General features: G+C 38.3%; 1 protein-coding gene across 1 annotated transcript; it reads left to right on the forward strand.

Annotated features, from left to right (window-relative positions):
* The first annotated feature begins 8842 nt into the window (after nucleotides 1-8842).
* Nucleotides 8843-14021, forward strand: LOC6500422 (myophilin). Its single transcript, XM_001953151.4, has 3 exons — nucleotides 8843-8994; nucleotides 13224-13544; nucleotides 13612-14021. The coding sequence occupies exons 1-3, from the start codon at nucleotides 8989-8991 to the stop codon at nucleotides 13792-13794; spliced, it is 510 nt and encodes a 169-aa protein (XP_001953186.1). The 5' UTR covers nucleotides 8843-8988; the 3' UTR covers nucleotides 13795-14021.
* Nucleotides 14022-15558: the final 1537 nt, after the last annotated feature.

Here is a 15558-nt window from a genome sequence, read left to right on the forward strand (position 1 = left end):
GGATTTTGAACTGCTTTAGAGCGGAATTAAAATCGCACAAAGGGGCTTTCAACCTACCTGTACCGAAAAGCCAGTCGTCATAGTAACAAATCAAAACTAAATATGCTTTAAGTTACAATCAAGCTTTTTGTTGGTCACACTTCTTTTTAAACCTACCTTAGAGAAATATTTTTGATTGCAAATTTTGGCTACTAAAAAGCTTAATCATTTTGAAAACAAAACTAAAGTTTCCTTTCTTATAATTGGAAAATAATAAAGTCATTTGTTGTAGAAAATACATTTTTACTCAAATTATATTAAATTTCTTGCAGGAAATGTAGAACTTATGCAGTGATTAAACTAATAAAGCGTTTTTAACCTCCATAGGTAAGCCTAGACTTTTTGAATCACACATGCCACTTAAAAAGTCAGGACAAGTTTTATGGCCACCCAGTTACGGTGACGAATTTTTGAATTGTAGCTTGGAAACTTGGCTGACTCCGCTGGGAAATGTTAAGCTCGTTTCGACATCCCAAAGACATGACGTTCTATCGTGTCAACGGCATAGACAACACATAAGCTTAACTTCTGAGTGTCAAGGGTCACACGGATGAAGCGGCGATAAAGGCAACAACCCAGGATGGTGGGGATATCAAAAATGGAGGCCTAAGAAAATCCTGCTTGACGTTGGCATTAATGCCACGGCGATAACTTTAATTTTTCATTTCGCCGGCAAGGCACATTGTCGCCATTTCCGTTTCCGGCTGATGGTGACACACGTACACTTCCGCGTTGATACTCGACAATTACAACACGTGCTGAGGATTTTTTTGTTGGCTTCGCCTGAGTCTTTGCTTCGATTTTTTTTACCTTTTTCTAAGGAACATTTTGGGCACAATTCAGTCGACAAGTTTTCTTCAATGGCGTCTTAAATCACACACAACCACATGAATTGACACACACCTTTTGAGACTGTGTGTGCTTGGGGGAGGGACGGATGGCGGAGGCACCTAAGTTGCTACCGTAAAATATTCAAATTAAAAGGACTTATGTAGGCACTCAATGTTACCGCCATTATGTTACATTGTTGTCTGCTGTCAGGATGGTGAACAACGACCAAGAGCCAAGACCAAGACCTCGACCTCCGCTCGCTTCCTGTTTTCCTCGTTCTCCGCCCCTTTGGGAAGCAGCCTCACACCCAAGTTACTGCCACGCCCCCTATCCCCGGGCAGCTGTTCCACTTGCATTGTGGGGGACGGCTTCCGTTGCTTTCAACGCTCAACTTGCCATTTTTTTACACTTTAGTTGACAGCGGGAGCCATTTGTGGCAACAGCCACGCCCCAATTTTGAAGCTCCCCTTACCCATCTTTGGTCATATAGCTACAATGAGAGAAAATTTTTCTTTTTCTTAAAAATATTTTTTTATTTTGTTATATTTTAAACAAACTATTTTAGTGCACAAATCTAATCTATTCAGAATCTCATTGAAATGTTTTTAATATCTTAGGTATTTTTATATTTAACTTTTTAGACAAATTTTTCTCACCTGTATCCTTGCCAGTTGGCCTTGCTGCTGCTGATGTTGTAGCTGTTACTGTTGCTGTTGCTGTAAATGTATATATGTCGCATTTTCCGGGTAATTTACATTCTCATCACAACATTTCGAAGGAGTGAGCAGCCAGGGCAGCAGCTCACCTATACCAGAGCACGACCAAGAACAACAAATGACAGCCGAGAAATTTCTCCTTCGCTGCTCCTAGTGACTCCGAAGGTTTTAAAATAATAAAACAAGCATAAAGTATGCCAATGTGTTTTTCGAGGCCCCGACGACCAGATGCCCTGCAAGCTGGGATGATGAATGGCCCACAGAAAATCCGAGTCACCTGAAATAATAATAGCAACTTGACCCATTCGCACAAAAATCAGCACGACAATAACTCACTGCGGTGTTTCATTCAGGGTATGAAGATGTAATTGCTTTTTATACGATGGCTCGTTATTTTGTTTTATTATTAGTTGGCGTAGTTTGACATTTTTATTATTACAACGCATCTGGCTCGGCTTGCTACACCAGGTCTCTGAATTTTATTACCGTAAAATTAAGCGCAATGAGAAATTTTGGGGAAGTCCAAGGAATTTGATAAGTTTATTGAAATGGCTTGCATAAATTGCAGCCGTCGGCGAAAGTTTAAATTGAAGTCTAGGAATGCGCGGGTGGTCCTGGGGGAAAAGTAAACGCAATATTCGCGTTTCATTTCCACGAATGTCAAGTTCTCGGCGCATGTAAGCCAGAGAAGTGGAAAATCGGCATATCACATTGGATTCATTATAAATACAATTTCACAGCGCATAGTCCTTCACCAGACAGACCAATACAAAATGAAAGCAAAGGAATAAAACCAAATGGAATATCGGGTTGGCTGGACGTACTACATAAAAGACGATTCTCAAGCGATGGTCGGTCTGCACTTTCCAACTCTCCACTTTTTATATCAGTTGCTTCTTTTGTGTCCACTTTTCATGCTTTTTGCCCGGACAAGTGAAGCGCACTCAAAAATTTATTGTCTGCAACTCGAAGTTCGACATGAATTTTATTTATTTGCATGTAAATCGGATTTGTGTGACCCCAAAGACGTTCGAGCGTGAAATATACGAGCAAACAGCCGCTGACCGCGTCGGCTTTTCCTGAGCCTTCTTCTTCTGCTTGTTCTCTTTCTCTGGTTTTCCTTTACCACCCCAGTGGTTTTCCCAGGATCAGGACCATGACTGTTTGAAAGGTGAAAGGTGCAGCATTCGACGCCCGAATGAGTCGGACCAGAAGGCCTGCTTCTCATCTTCCGAGCTGCTTTTGGGGCAGCTTTTGTTTTCCATTTCGAGTCTTGGCTGTCTTGGCTTTATTGTTGAAGCATATCAACCTTTTTTTTCTGTTTTTTTTTTTTTATTTATTTCCCCCCTGTCTTTTGGCTTGTTGCTGGCTGTTTTTTGTTTTTGTTTCGCTTGGCCCGCCTTTATCATTTTAAATGTAGTCGGACATGAACACGTCGGTTCGGTTAGGCTTGCATGATTCCGAGGCGTTTTTCGGACGGTTCGCTCGGCTGGCCACTTTGGTGTGTGTTTTATTAGCTATTATGCCTAAAATATGGCTTACGTTCCGTTTATTGTTATTTATAATGATTCATTTTGCACGTTTTTATGGCTGTCATGGGCTGAGTAGGGACCCCTCCGAAGGCATCCAGGATAATGTTGTGCGGTTTGTCTGCCATTCGCATACTTTCTACGCAAGTTTATTTGTTTAATGGGCTTGTTTGCCTCAAAGTGGGTAAGCTTCATGGTCTAAGTCGGCCTGTGATGGTTATTGATATGTTGTCAAATTATCTCCAAACATTTTTAATGGATCTTTAAAAATTGTGCAACTTTGCCATTAAATATTTGAGTAATGAATATTTTACTATTAAAAATTCATAATAAAAATAAAGTTTGTACTACCATACATTTATGTATGTTTCAAAAAATCAATTTCCAATAATTATTCAAGTTCTGACTCAGAATTCTGAGATTTCTTCGGATACAGTCACCGCCTAGAAGCATGCTATCAATTTGCAATTCAATCAAGCAGTATTCCTTGTGCAAGCAGTGCTTCCGGAAATTTGCAATCATTTTCCTGCTGTCTAAAGTTTAATCCTGCACAATCAATTAGGAAAGTAATGTAATCTGCCAGGGACACTCACTCAATCCACAATCTACCTCCTACCTCTCCACCGATCCATCCCCCCTTAGCAATTTCGTAGTCAGATTCCCTCCTGCTGCCATACATCATGGCTTGCTTATGTTTTGAATAATTTAGACGGGTTCTCCTTGCGCTTTTTGTGCCATTTTGTTAGCTTTTTTGCATTTTGAAAACGATTTTGCCAATGTAAAACGTGAAATGCAAAGCTGCCAGCTCCAGCACATGAGACTCATACTCGCACACGCACTGGCACGGGCACAGGCACTCGCATGTTGCATGTTGCAGCTGCTGTTGCCCGAATGCTGCCAGGATGAAAGCTAGAGAAATTGTCGCATAATGATGCCTACGATAAATTTTACAAATCCTTGAGCAAGTTTTTGCAGTTCAGCATCTTGTCCCTGGACTGTTTCCCTCCTTTTCTCCATGCTTTAGTTTTATTTCATTTACTGACAGCCTTTCTTTCAAGGTACCACACCATACCAATCCCTGAGAGCGACGTGGCTGTGGCAACCTTTAAAATATTTTTGCAATTTATTTACGTACACACACACACACACACACAGTGACGTTGGTACTCTTAACTCGGTTCACATATGCAAAATAAAGTGATTACAAAGATACACACTCACACATTGGCTCAAGATGCCGGAGGTTGGATGGGGTCCATGGCTCATGCATGTTTTAATGCACTTGCTTCCAGGAGACAAGAAAATTTCATTTGCATTTACATACAAACAACACAGCTTCCTCGCACACATCTATACATTATCCTTTCCGTTCTTTTCGAACTGTTTGTTTGGCCTCGTGTTAGTTGATTTTCCACCCAAATATTTATACACTGTGTTCCCCAAACAGACAAACAAACACGTTCAGAATTATATTTTATGCAAAATTAAATGATGTCGAATGGTAAAAAAACATGTGAAATGTGTGAATGAAAATCATCAAATTAGCCATAAACAATTTCCCACGAAAACAATTTTTTATTTGAATATTTTTATAGTCTACAACTTTGTGGTGTGAGTATTTTGTTTGGGCATTCACGAGTATTAATGTGTTTTTATTTAAAAAAAATCGTAAAAAAGTAGACAGCTCAAAACAATAAATATAGAAAAATCTAGCAAATATTAGGCATCAACGAACAAAACACAAAACAAGCTTTGGGAAAATTAGCCACATATTAAATATGTACAAGAGAAAAACACTTGAGGTCATAAAAGAAAATATTTAATCTTTCAAGTGGGTAAATTTGTTCATGACATGACATTCAAATTAGCAAAAATATATCATATGGCGTTTTTTTCCCATCAGCTGGTTAAATTTAATTTTTTACGCTCAACGTTGAGAATACAAAAATATGTATAATTTACTGAAAATTCTATTATTTAATCCGCAATTGTGTATATTGAAAGGTACTGAATGAGCTTCCAAGTCGATGAACAACACATGCTGTCTGTCATTAAATTTGCGCCGGAATACCAAAAAATACAAGTCCTAGCCAAGCTGATGAAGATTTTTGTATCCCACGCCTACCGGAAATGAGTGGCAAATTTTGGCTCGAATATAGACAAAACACTGGGAATACAGAAATACAAATGTTTACTAATAGAATAGAAAACTGATATTCAGAAACTGTTTACAAGCTGCACACGTTGCACACCAAGTGTGAGCTGAATCTACAATTCAAATCGGGGGCACGATGGAAATGGGTGGCTTATTAGTAAACAGGCCTTAGGTAAAATATGCTTCGGAAAAAGATAGCAACCATTGCGAAAAAAAGAGAAAAATAATAATAGCAAAATAGAATAGAAGTGGGAGGGAAACACCCTTGCATATAGAACAAATATACTCTGACTTTTTTTTGTATATAAATTTATGCATTTTTATGAGTTTATATCGCAAATTGTTTGCGTGTTGCCTTTTAATGCCAGCGGCTAGAATATTTTTACGCGATGCCTTTCTTCCTTCCATATTTTTGCTCTTCTCTCCTGCCTTTTGTTTTTAATATCTATTCAACTATTTTTCCATAGACGAAGAAGTACGAGAAGATGGCCAACCGTTTTTAAGATATGCCGAGAGAATTATTTAAATTGAAAATTGTTTGTTTTGCATTTGTTGGTGCTGGCCAAAGATAAATTTTCGGCTGCATGACCAACGAGGGGAGTATTTAGTTGCAGGACATAAAAAAAACTGGAAAGAAAAATTATACAAGGAACATAATCCTGAAGTCAGAAGGAAAGAAGAATTTTTAGATGAATAGAAGTGAACTCGACTAACCTTTGGGCGGAGGAGGGCATTTATTCGTAATTTACAACTGGCAGTCGAGTGAAATTCATTTATATCTCATCCATGCTGCTCCAACTGGGGGCATTCTTCTAAAACTTCAATCTTTTAATGGCCGCCATGGCACATAAAATAGAAATAATCGCTTCTACATGTCTGTTGACTCCTTGTAAACAGCAATTTTTGTTGGATAACTGGAACTTGAAACAAAAACGGGGCAAAATCTCAAGCGGAGTAAACAAAAAACTGCTAAACCAAATATACATTTCACTTATTTTGCATACAAAATTCATTTACGACCATGTTCGGAGATAAAGCGAGGAGAAAAATATTTCAAGTTGAACTGAAAATTTGCTGAGCTTTGGGGTTCCAAATGGCATTTTTCATTTCAGACTGGTTAGCTTTTTAGGGACACAGACAAAGCATTCTATATATTTTAGATGTGTATCCGGATAAGTGGAAAGTTTATTTGATTCGTTCCGAGCGGTTGCCCCTGATCATTATTGCACCCCAAAGCCATAATGCATAATTAATTACTTCATTTTGCACAGTCCATGTTTGTTTCTAATTAAATTGGAAATTGTTTCCACTCTGTCCAGAAACTAAAGCAGACTAACAGAGAGCAGCCAAGGCTCACAGGGAGCCCATCGATATGATTAAATATATAATTTTTACGTAGTACTATATTATGCTGTAATTTCTGGCAGGCAGAGCGCGCACATTTAAACAAAACAAATTAAATTTTTGCTTTAATTTGGAGGAAAGCCTGGCTGTTTAAGCATATAGGGAACCAATTCCTGGAAAAAATGAAAGAAATTCAGGCTAAGCCAAGCACAAAGAATTAATTAGCACAGTTAAGTGGATGGCAGCTGGAGCCAGGGTAAAACAGAATGGCATTCGAAGGACGATGGCTGGAGCCCAATCTTGGGATACATTTTAAGGAAAAGATAGTCGAACAAATTGCTGGATGTATCCAGATATATACACAATTGACCTCGATTTCTGTGCGGTCTGCCTTGAACATAATTATCGACAAGTGTTCCGCCTTAGCTTGTGGCAGCCACAAAGCTGCTTATTTCTGTATTTTTTTCATTGTATTTTTTTTGTTTTGTGAGAATTGACCGTTGTTTTTAAAGCCCATTTCTGTTGCTTATTTATGCGCAACAGTTGTTCGGTTGTTTCTGGCTAAAAAATGAAAGTGAGCCGCCTAGGCTTTGATGCTTCTTATAGTCCCTTGAGTATTTTATCTGACTGTGAAAATTTTTAATAATTTTTTTACGAAGAATTGTGCTAATTATGAAAAATTGTTATAAAAAGCATTTACGGTTATGGGTTAAAAAATAATAACTTTGCAGGGTATTTTTTATTCGTTAATGGTGAACTGAAAGACTCTGCCATCTCCCCCATCTTGTACTCATAAATCGGATGCTTTTTACACAAAACGATTCGATTGCCAGATCTTGGCAGCAAATGTTGGGGCTCTGGGCCACTTTTTGTGGGTCGCTCTGTGTGGTGGACAAAACGCCCACACTGCTGCCTTCACTTTGACATAGACTCATACTCAAACATCAGCAAATAAATAGCAAAATGTTGGAAAATTCATACCCACACTGGCATATTCTGACACTGAGCTCCGAGCTGCTCAATTAATTTTGATTGCAGCCTTGGCAGCTGTTTTTGCTTTTTTCTCGTAGGTGTGCGTAGATTATTTTATTTGCCTTGCCTTTCATCGAGGATTTTCACTGACACAGTTCATGGTGAAGTTCATTTGTCCATAAATTTTCATATACACTTTGTTCCCCCATGGTAGATAAATAAATATGAATATTATTCATTTGTTTGTGTGAAATAAATTCATTGAGCGTTTTTGAGACGAAGCGTGAAAATTTTCCTTTGACTTTTGAAAAAAACTTTGCGTAACCACAAGGTAGAGAGTGTACTAAAAATTGCAAATTTTAATTGGATGTTTAAATCAATTTGATTTGCTTTTAAGCGACAAAATGTTATTCATTTGAGACGACACTGAGAATTCCACGGACTACAACTGAACAAATACGAAAACGAATGTGGGAGATGCCCAGATTTATGGACTTCAGGTGTGAAAAGATATATCTACGCCCCTGCAGTTTGTTTATTTTGACGAGATTTCATGGGGCACCACCTTGCCATGGCCAATGTCAGAAACTTAAACTTGAACTTGTCGAAATGTTTATCGAGATAATTTAATTATCGTTTCGCAAAGTGCACTCAAATAAGCAAATGGATGCTCCAATTATTTTGCCAGGATGCGCTGCTTTTACCCAAATTATTTTCAACGAAAAACTTTGTCATATATGGAAAAGTTTTAATGAAATTACAAATTGATTTTTGTCTGATGACGCTTGCCGAGCAAAAATATAAGACAATTAAAACTTTAATTGATTAAAAAACGGTTTAGTTTAGCTATTACACAAATATGTATCTTTCAGATACCTCAATCAGCTCTTGACTTAACATAATATCTGGCAAATTGCTGAAGAATTCCGTTCGGCCATCAGAAGCCAGAAAGCGAAAGGGAATCGACTTCAATAACAGATATTTGGCAACTGGCACTAGGCACACTTCTGTCTGCGATTCGTTTCAGTATTTTATTTTCCGCTTTTCACCCAGTGACGTCATCAAGCTTTTCCGCCGCCTCTGCTGGCATCTAATTCTGTTTTTTCGCCCCCTTTCCGGCTCCCACATTGACTTTATTTTGGGCGATTTTGGCATCGAACGAATCTATATCTGCCCGCTGACGTTGAAGTCGACGACGACGACGACGCTGGCAGTGGCAGCGGCAGAGGCATTAGCCTAACCTAAAAACATTTTCAGAATTTTCGTAAATTATCTTGGGGGTCCGGGCTCTTAGGCTAAATGGAAAACTGTTTCAACAAACTTGCGTCAGTTGAAATTTGTGTTTCAAACGCGCCACACACTAATTTGCATTTCACATTCAAATCAAATAAAATCTAGCATAATGGCTGTAAGTTTTTTTTACAAACTCTGTAAAGGATAATCAAGTGTCCTGCCTAAATTAAAAACTTACAAGTGTCAAAGCATTGGCTGTCCTTTTGCTTATTATTGCCTTTTGAAGTGTAATTCATAATTGAATAGTTTTCTAAATTAACAATTTCCGAAGCAAAATTAAGCCTTTCCGTTTTCATGAGTGAAAAAGCACGGATCTGGGTCAAAAATAAAATATTTTTTAATGTTTTTAAAAATATATTAAAGCACTGAGAAGTCACGTACTCGTTAAGACACTCAATCAATTAATTTGCACACTCGTTCACAAAGTGGCATCAGACAAAATAAAAAGAAAAATCAACAAATTAACTTTGCGCATAAAAAAGATGAAAATAAATAAAAAATATACATTTGAAAATGTGAAAAATTGGCATATTCATTTAATGTGAAACTGCTTATTAAAACAATAAATTGCCAGTTGATTTATGCCAGTAAATTCTCTTAATTCCGTGAAGCGAATCATAACAATACCCGATGCAATCAATGTTTATATGTATTTATAATTAAATAAGCAATTAACAAGCAAAATATTTAATTGCAAACAACGTAGGCAGTTTAATTAAAAATTTCTTAAATTGATTAAATATTGAAATAGTCAATTAACAGTTGGCACATGCCCGACTCATACAAACGCTGATCCTGCCCGAGGGCCTAAGTTGAATTTTCTGGCAAATGTTTTCGAAAACGCCCACTCACAGCAGCTGCCGGATAATAATTCATTCTCATATATCGCGTATTTGAGTCATTTATTTTCGTGTCGTTGTTTGTTGTGTAAATTAAAATAAAAAATCACTTTGCCGACAGTCTGGCCTAGGGCTGACCCTTGGGCCAGTCGACCAGTTAAAAGGTTATAAATTTTGATAGTTCTTTTAAAAAGTACCATTTCGAGGATATCATTTAGATATTCCCTAAAGGACTCGAAAATTTATTTAACATTTTAACTCGAATGATGAATGTAATGATTGTCACAATTTGCGAATTCCTTTGCCATTTCGATTCATAATTAATTTAAACTATATTTTCCCCTGTTGACATTTGCTTCTCAATATCGCTGACAACTTTTTGCGACAGACAGTCACAGCCGCCGGAGCATAACTTTGCTTTTAATTGAAGTGGATTATTCGTTTGAATTATGGGGAGAAATGTCACAGGTGCATAAAAAGCAATTGATGAACTTTGTCATAGGACGTGTCGCTTTTTTTCTGCCACCATTGTCCCCATTCGAGTTATATGAATAATATGCTTTTTATAATTAATTCACACTGGCTTGGTGACAATATTTTCCATAAAAACTTTTCAATTTGTGTATACAAATTAACATGTAATAAATTCTCTTAATGGTCCAATGAGTTAAATATGAATACGATAGCTATATTTTTTCTGTATTATTGTTTTAATACATGCCATATGTTTATAATATATTTAAAATCTAGAGTATCCTTTTTATGTCGTTTTATCATATTTTATGATATAGTGACCTTCCATTTTTTTCGCGGCAATCGTGACACAGTTTAATTAATGCCTGCCTATTTGGGGGATCTGATTTATTGAATTCTTGATGGAAACTATTCCATGATGCAACGATGACTTCATCGGCGTCAAAAAGCTATAAACAGTATTTGATTATTTCAAACAATCTAGCTATTTATTGCTGCAGCTAAGCAAACTGTTGAGCCAAAAAGTAATCAGCCAAAAACCCAAACAAATTGTTGACGTGCGTCTGCTGTGCCGTTTTCTTGGCAACAATGCAAAGGCCATAACCATAAAGTCCAAGGAAAGCGGCGAAATTTTAGTGCAATTTTGCATTCGCTTTTTTACAATCCACCCAAGGCCATAAGACGGCGTCTGAATAACATTTTTTTTATACAAAATAAAACTGATATAAAAGACGAACAAAAAAATTTGATTGTCAGCCGCCCCTGTGTTTGGGCAAAAGTTTCATCCCGTTGGCCTTTGGTTAATGTTGGTCGGCATCCGCCAATTGGCAGGAGTCCAAATGACAAATTGAAATAATAGCAGCAAAAATGAGCGTTTATCTTTATGTTCAAATGAAATTTTTATTTATGCCAGCAACCGGAAAAAGGCAAACAAACTAAAAAGAGGGCGCCATTCAAGCACAAAAAAAATATGAGCAACAAAGTTGAGGGTTGTTTGAAGGTCAGGGCAAGCAGACAAAAAATGCCTGAACAAAAAATCGGTTAAAATAATTTATGACAAAAATTAGGACAAGCTTAAAGGGGTAAAGAACTCGAGGATAAATTCAAAAATTGTGACTTTTACAATTTTTAAAGCTTCGGGGAAAAAGGACCCTGGCATTGGCTGACCATAATCGATATCACTTAGCTGTTCATCACCTACAGAATTATTTTTTAATTTACCAAACTGGACTCGGCCAGCGTTGGAAGAGAAAAACCAACTGTCAAGCGGCCAACCAGATAAACCAATTAATAATGAGAAAACACTGCCAAGAGCCAAACGTGAAATGAGATTCTATCAGAAGATCATCAACAATTCCTGGTTTGTTTGTACAATCAATTAAAAAAAACAGAGTAAAAATGAAAAAATTGAGGGAAATAAACTCGGTTGCGAAATCGAATTGGAATCGAAGCAATTGCGAACGCAAATTGACGTACAATTCATTAAAATCCCCCCGGTTCATTGGAAGCCATTAAAGCGTGTCGATGGCTCAGTTTCAGCTTCAAGCTCCATTTTTGCTGTAAATATGTGTATCCTATACATACTTTAAATAAATAAATAATTTCCCCTTTGGAAATATGGAAATAAGGCAACAGACTGCTGTTTCTGCGCCCAAACAATAACAATAAATAAATAGCAAACAAAATTGCAAAAGTAACATTAATATAAATTTCAATAAAATGCAATTCCGATGGCTTTATGCCCTATAAAGAGCCACTAAAAATAAATTCAAAACCACCAATAAATGAAACAATTAAACAATTCAAATTTTTGAGACCGAAATCTATCAAATGCATTTATTATATAAACATTTTCCATTTACAAAATCAAATAAAACCAATATGCTTTCGTATTCAATAACCTGAATAACCCGACTGAATGTGAACAAAATTAAATTGTTAAAAATTATATAGGCGTGCGGAAAGTATGGATGGCCTCGCCTTTTAGTAGTTGCTGCTATTGAGTTTTATTATTTTTTAATGTTTGCACTTTGTGTGCAATTTGACATTTTGCGGGCATTTGGGTTTTGCGGAGCATTTTTGAATGAAAAAAAAATTATTCGATCCTGAACGCTCGGCCGCAAATCAAATGACAGCTTAAAATGTACAAACAAAAAGCCACAATTGGCCAGCAAAGCAATAAAAATAAAATGAAAATAGCCATGAACAATGCACGATAAATTAGCAGAAATGTGCGAAATATTAATGAGCCCACTCATACATGCATACGCATCAGATTTCAATTACGAAAATATTTCAGTTTGGTAATTGTTGCGTATACGCCATGGTGGCCATTGGATAAATAATTAAATGCGCAGATTTAGCATTGTTTTTAATTAGCAATACTTGTTCTCGGGTCAATTAGATTTGTGCCAGCTCACAGTTAATAAGATGAAAGTGTGAGAGGGGCTCGTCGCTAATCAAATTTAAAAGCCTACCATCCACTTTTTCGCCATTGGGTGAATGAACTGCGGGCCCGCAATTGACCCGCGAGTGAATTTATTGCCTTCACGTAAATTTCAATTAAACAGTTAGTGGCTTTCCCTGTCAACTGTCCCATTAAATGCTTGACTGCCCGGACAGGACTCACGGTGTCGGAATCAAAATTAATTAATTGGAAAATGAATCTATTTCGGGGACCCCAAAAGACAGTTCTGGCTCTTCTTCGCATCTTTGGCGTAGTCCGCTTTGATTTTGGGCATTTTCCAAATGGAAACACACGCACGCACACCCCAAGAACACTGAGAGCATAAGGTCTCTTTGTCTGACCTTTGAACTTCGGGCAATCTGTGCTGGCCAGGGATTTAGCTTGTTTATTTTTGAGACAATTTCATGGCCCCCGGCTAACCATCTTGGCCCTGCAATTGTCTACGATTACAGCAAATTGATTTGCCTGGCACTTAGACGCTGATATCGTATTTCCACCTCCAATCCCCAACCTGCCAGAGGCTCATTCTGACAATTTTCGGATCTTCTTACATTTCGCCCACAGCCCCGCAACAAGGAACAGGAACAGGAAGTGCTCAACTGGATCTTTGCCGTGTTGGGCGAGAAGGTGCCCAGCGGACAGTACGAGGATATCCTCAAGGACGGCATCTGGCTGTGCAAGCTGGCCAACAAACTGGCCCCCGGATCCGTCAAGAAGATCCAGGAGCGTGGCACCAACTTCCAGCTGATGGAGAACATCCAGCGCTTCCAGGCGGCGGTAAAGAAGTACGGTGTGCCCGAGGAGGAGATCTTCCAGACTGCCGATCTCTTCGAGCGACGCAACATCCCCCAGGTCACCCTCTCCCTCTACGCCCTGGCACGCATTGTAAGTGTTGATTTTGTCTTAAAAGAATAACTGAATATGTTCCTAAACATGTATATACTTTATGTAGACGCAAAAGCACCCTGAATTCACCGGCCCCACCCTAGGCCCCAAGATGGCCGACAAGAACGAGCGCAGCTTCACCGAGGAGCAGCTGCGCGCCCACGAGGGTGAGCTGAACCTGCAGATGGGCTTCAACAAGGGTGCCTCCCAGTCCGGACACGGTGGATTTGGCAACTCCCGCCACATGTAAGATGATAGCCCCCACCTCACACTTTCCCATTAGGAGGGAAATCACAACACACTCATTGCTATCCACAAAAACAAAAGAGGAAACACACAAAACACAGAAATCTAATTAGTTCAAACAAAAAATGGAATTTGTATCTCGTGCGTTCTTGCGTATGATTTAAGCAGTGCCAAGCTATAAATGTAATTTATATAATATGAAACAAATAAATTAATTAATTTTAATATAAATGTCAAGTTGTTGTTTTCGTCTGCCGTCTGCCATCCGCTTACCTCCTTGGATTAGCGTCGTGTTATGTTGTTAATTACTGCGAGGATTCATGCGGCTGTCGCCAGTTAGTCGAGCGGTTAAGTGGTTTTCCCTGCCTCCCAGAACTAAGTCATTCGAACTCCCTCCTCCTCCTGCCGGTAACCTTTGCGACCTCGCATGAGACACCTTTATTTCTTTGTCAGACCAAGGCGAAGGAGCTTTCTGCGGTGGTTTCGAATAGAAGCTGTTGCTTTTCCGTTGCCTGGTCCACCTGAGATTACACAAATTACAATTTCAACGCCTGCACTGACAGCGATAAGCGTAAGAAATGTCAAGGCCATTTGTATTTCAATCTGGGGGTGTGGAGACAAAAGCTGAGGGTGAGCGCAGAAAGAACCTTGGAACTATACACTGGGAAAAATTAAGAAAAAAGTTCAGCTTGTAATATTTGGGTCAATTAAATCATATAAAATATTTAGAAATTCAAAGTTTTTTTTAAAAGCTTTAATAAACCCCTCCTTTAAACTATATATTTTTTTTTAATTTTTTACCTGTAACCTGCAACCATGGCAAGCGTTTATCTTTTCTAGCCTATGTTACGGACAAAAGAGCAGACTGAATGAAAGAAGGAATAGAAGTAGCTGGCGAGAAATGTATATCTATATAAGAGCCTGAAGAAAGAAACTGTGAATATAATGATGGCGACCAAACAAACATTCAAAGAAATAGGCCAAAGGAAAAACTTTTCCGACGCGTCGGACAGGCAGAGAAGCCAAAATGGCGAATGTGCTTGCTTATGCCAATGATCAGCCGAAACGGAAATGGTACACACTCATACTCATACATGTGTGTGTGTGTGAGAGTGTGTGAAGCTGTGTGGGCGGTGGGTGCGTGTTTAATTTCCACTTGTCGAGGGCACAAAAACAAAAACACAAAAGGCCAGCATGGCGAGCTGACTGTGTCTGTTTGTATTAAATGAAATGGTCACTTTGACAGTCAACTGACAGCCAGACTATGGCTGTGTATTTGAATGGGAATATGTATGTATGTATGTGTCTGAGTGCGTTTATTCTTATGCGTGTGTGCCGTTCCCTACTCCATTAATTTAATTTTATTTATGTTGACAATTGCTGTAACAAACACGCATGTCAGCATACCCACAGAAAACAAGGGGCCCTGGTTAGAGACACATTCCCTTTCAGCAATGCTGATTGTATTACAAATACTTTTCCGCCCCCATCCCCTTGCACACACACTCCCACTCACCCGAAACACAACAACAATCACAAACTCTGGCAGAAGAGCATACTCTAATAATGCAATTTATTGGCAACTATAGTTGACAATGACAATTGTTGACTTTCCCTTTCTAGCTGTCTCTTTATTTTGTTTGCTGGTCTATTTTTTTGCTGTGCAGCTTATGCATGCCATGGAAGGGTATTTCTATGTCCCTTTTCAGCTGTTGTTTTATTGAATTTATTTAATTTATATTTATTGTGGTCAAAATGACAATTTATT

Source organism: Drosophila ananassae, chromosome 2L, assembly GCF_017639315.1.
Source record: "Drosophila ananassae strain 14024-0371.13 chromosome 2L, ASM1763931v2, whole genome shotgun sequence".
Classification (NCBI taxonomy): Eukaryota; Metazoa; Arthropoda; class Insecta; order Diptera; family Drosophilidae; genus Drosophila; species Drosophila ananassae.

Excerpts from the sequence above, each read along its gene's own strand:
- LOC6500422 (XM_001953151.4), top strand. Across the intron at positions 13,545-13,611 it reads TCTACGCCCTGGCACGCATT|ACGCAAAAGCACCCTGAATT; the intron begins GTAAGTGTTGAT and ends TACTTTATGTAG.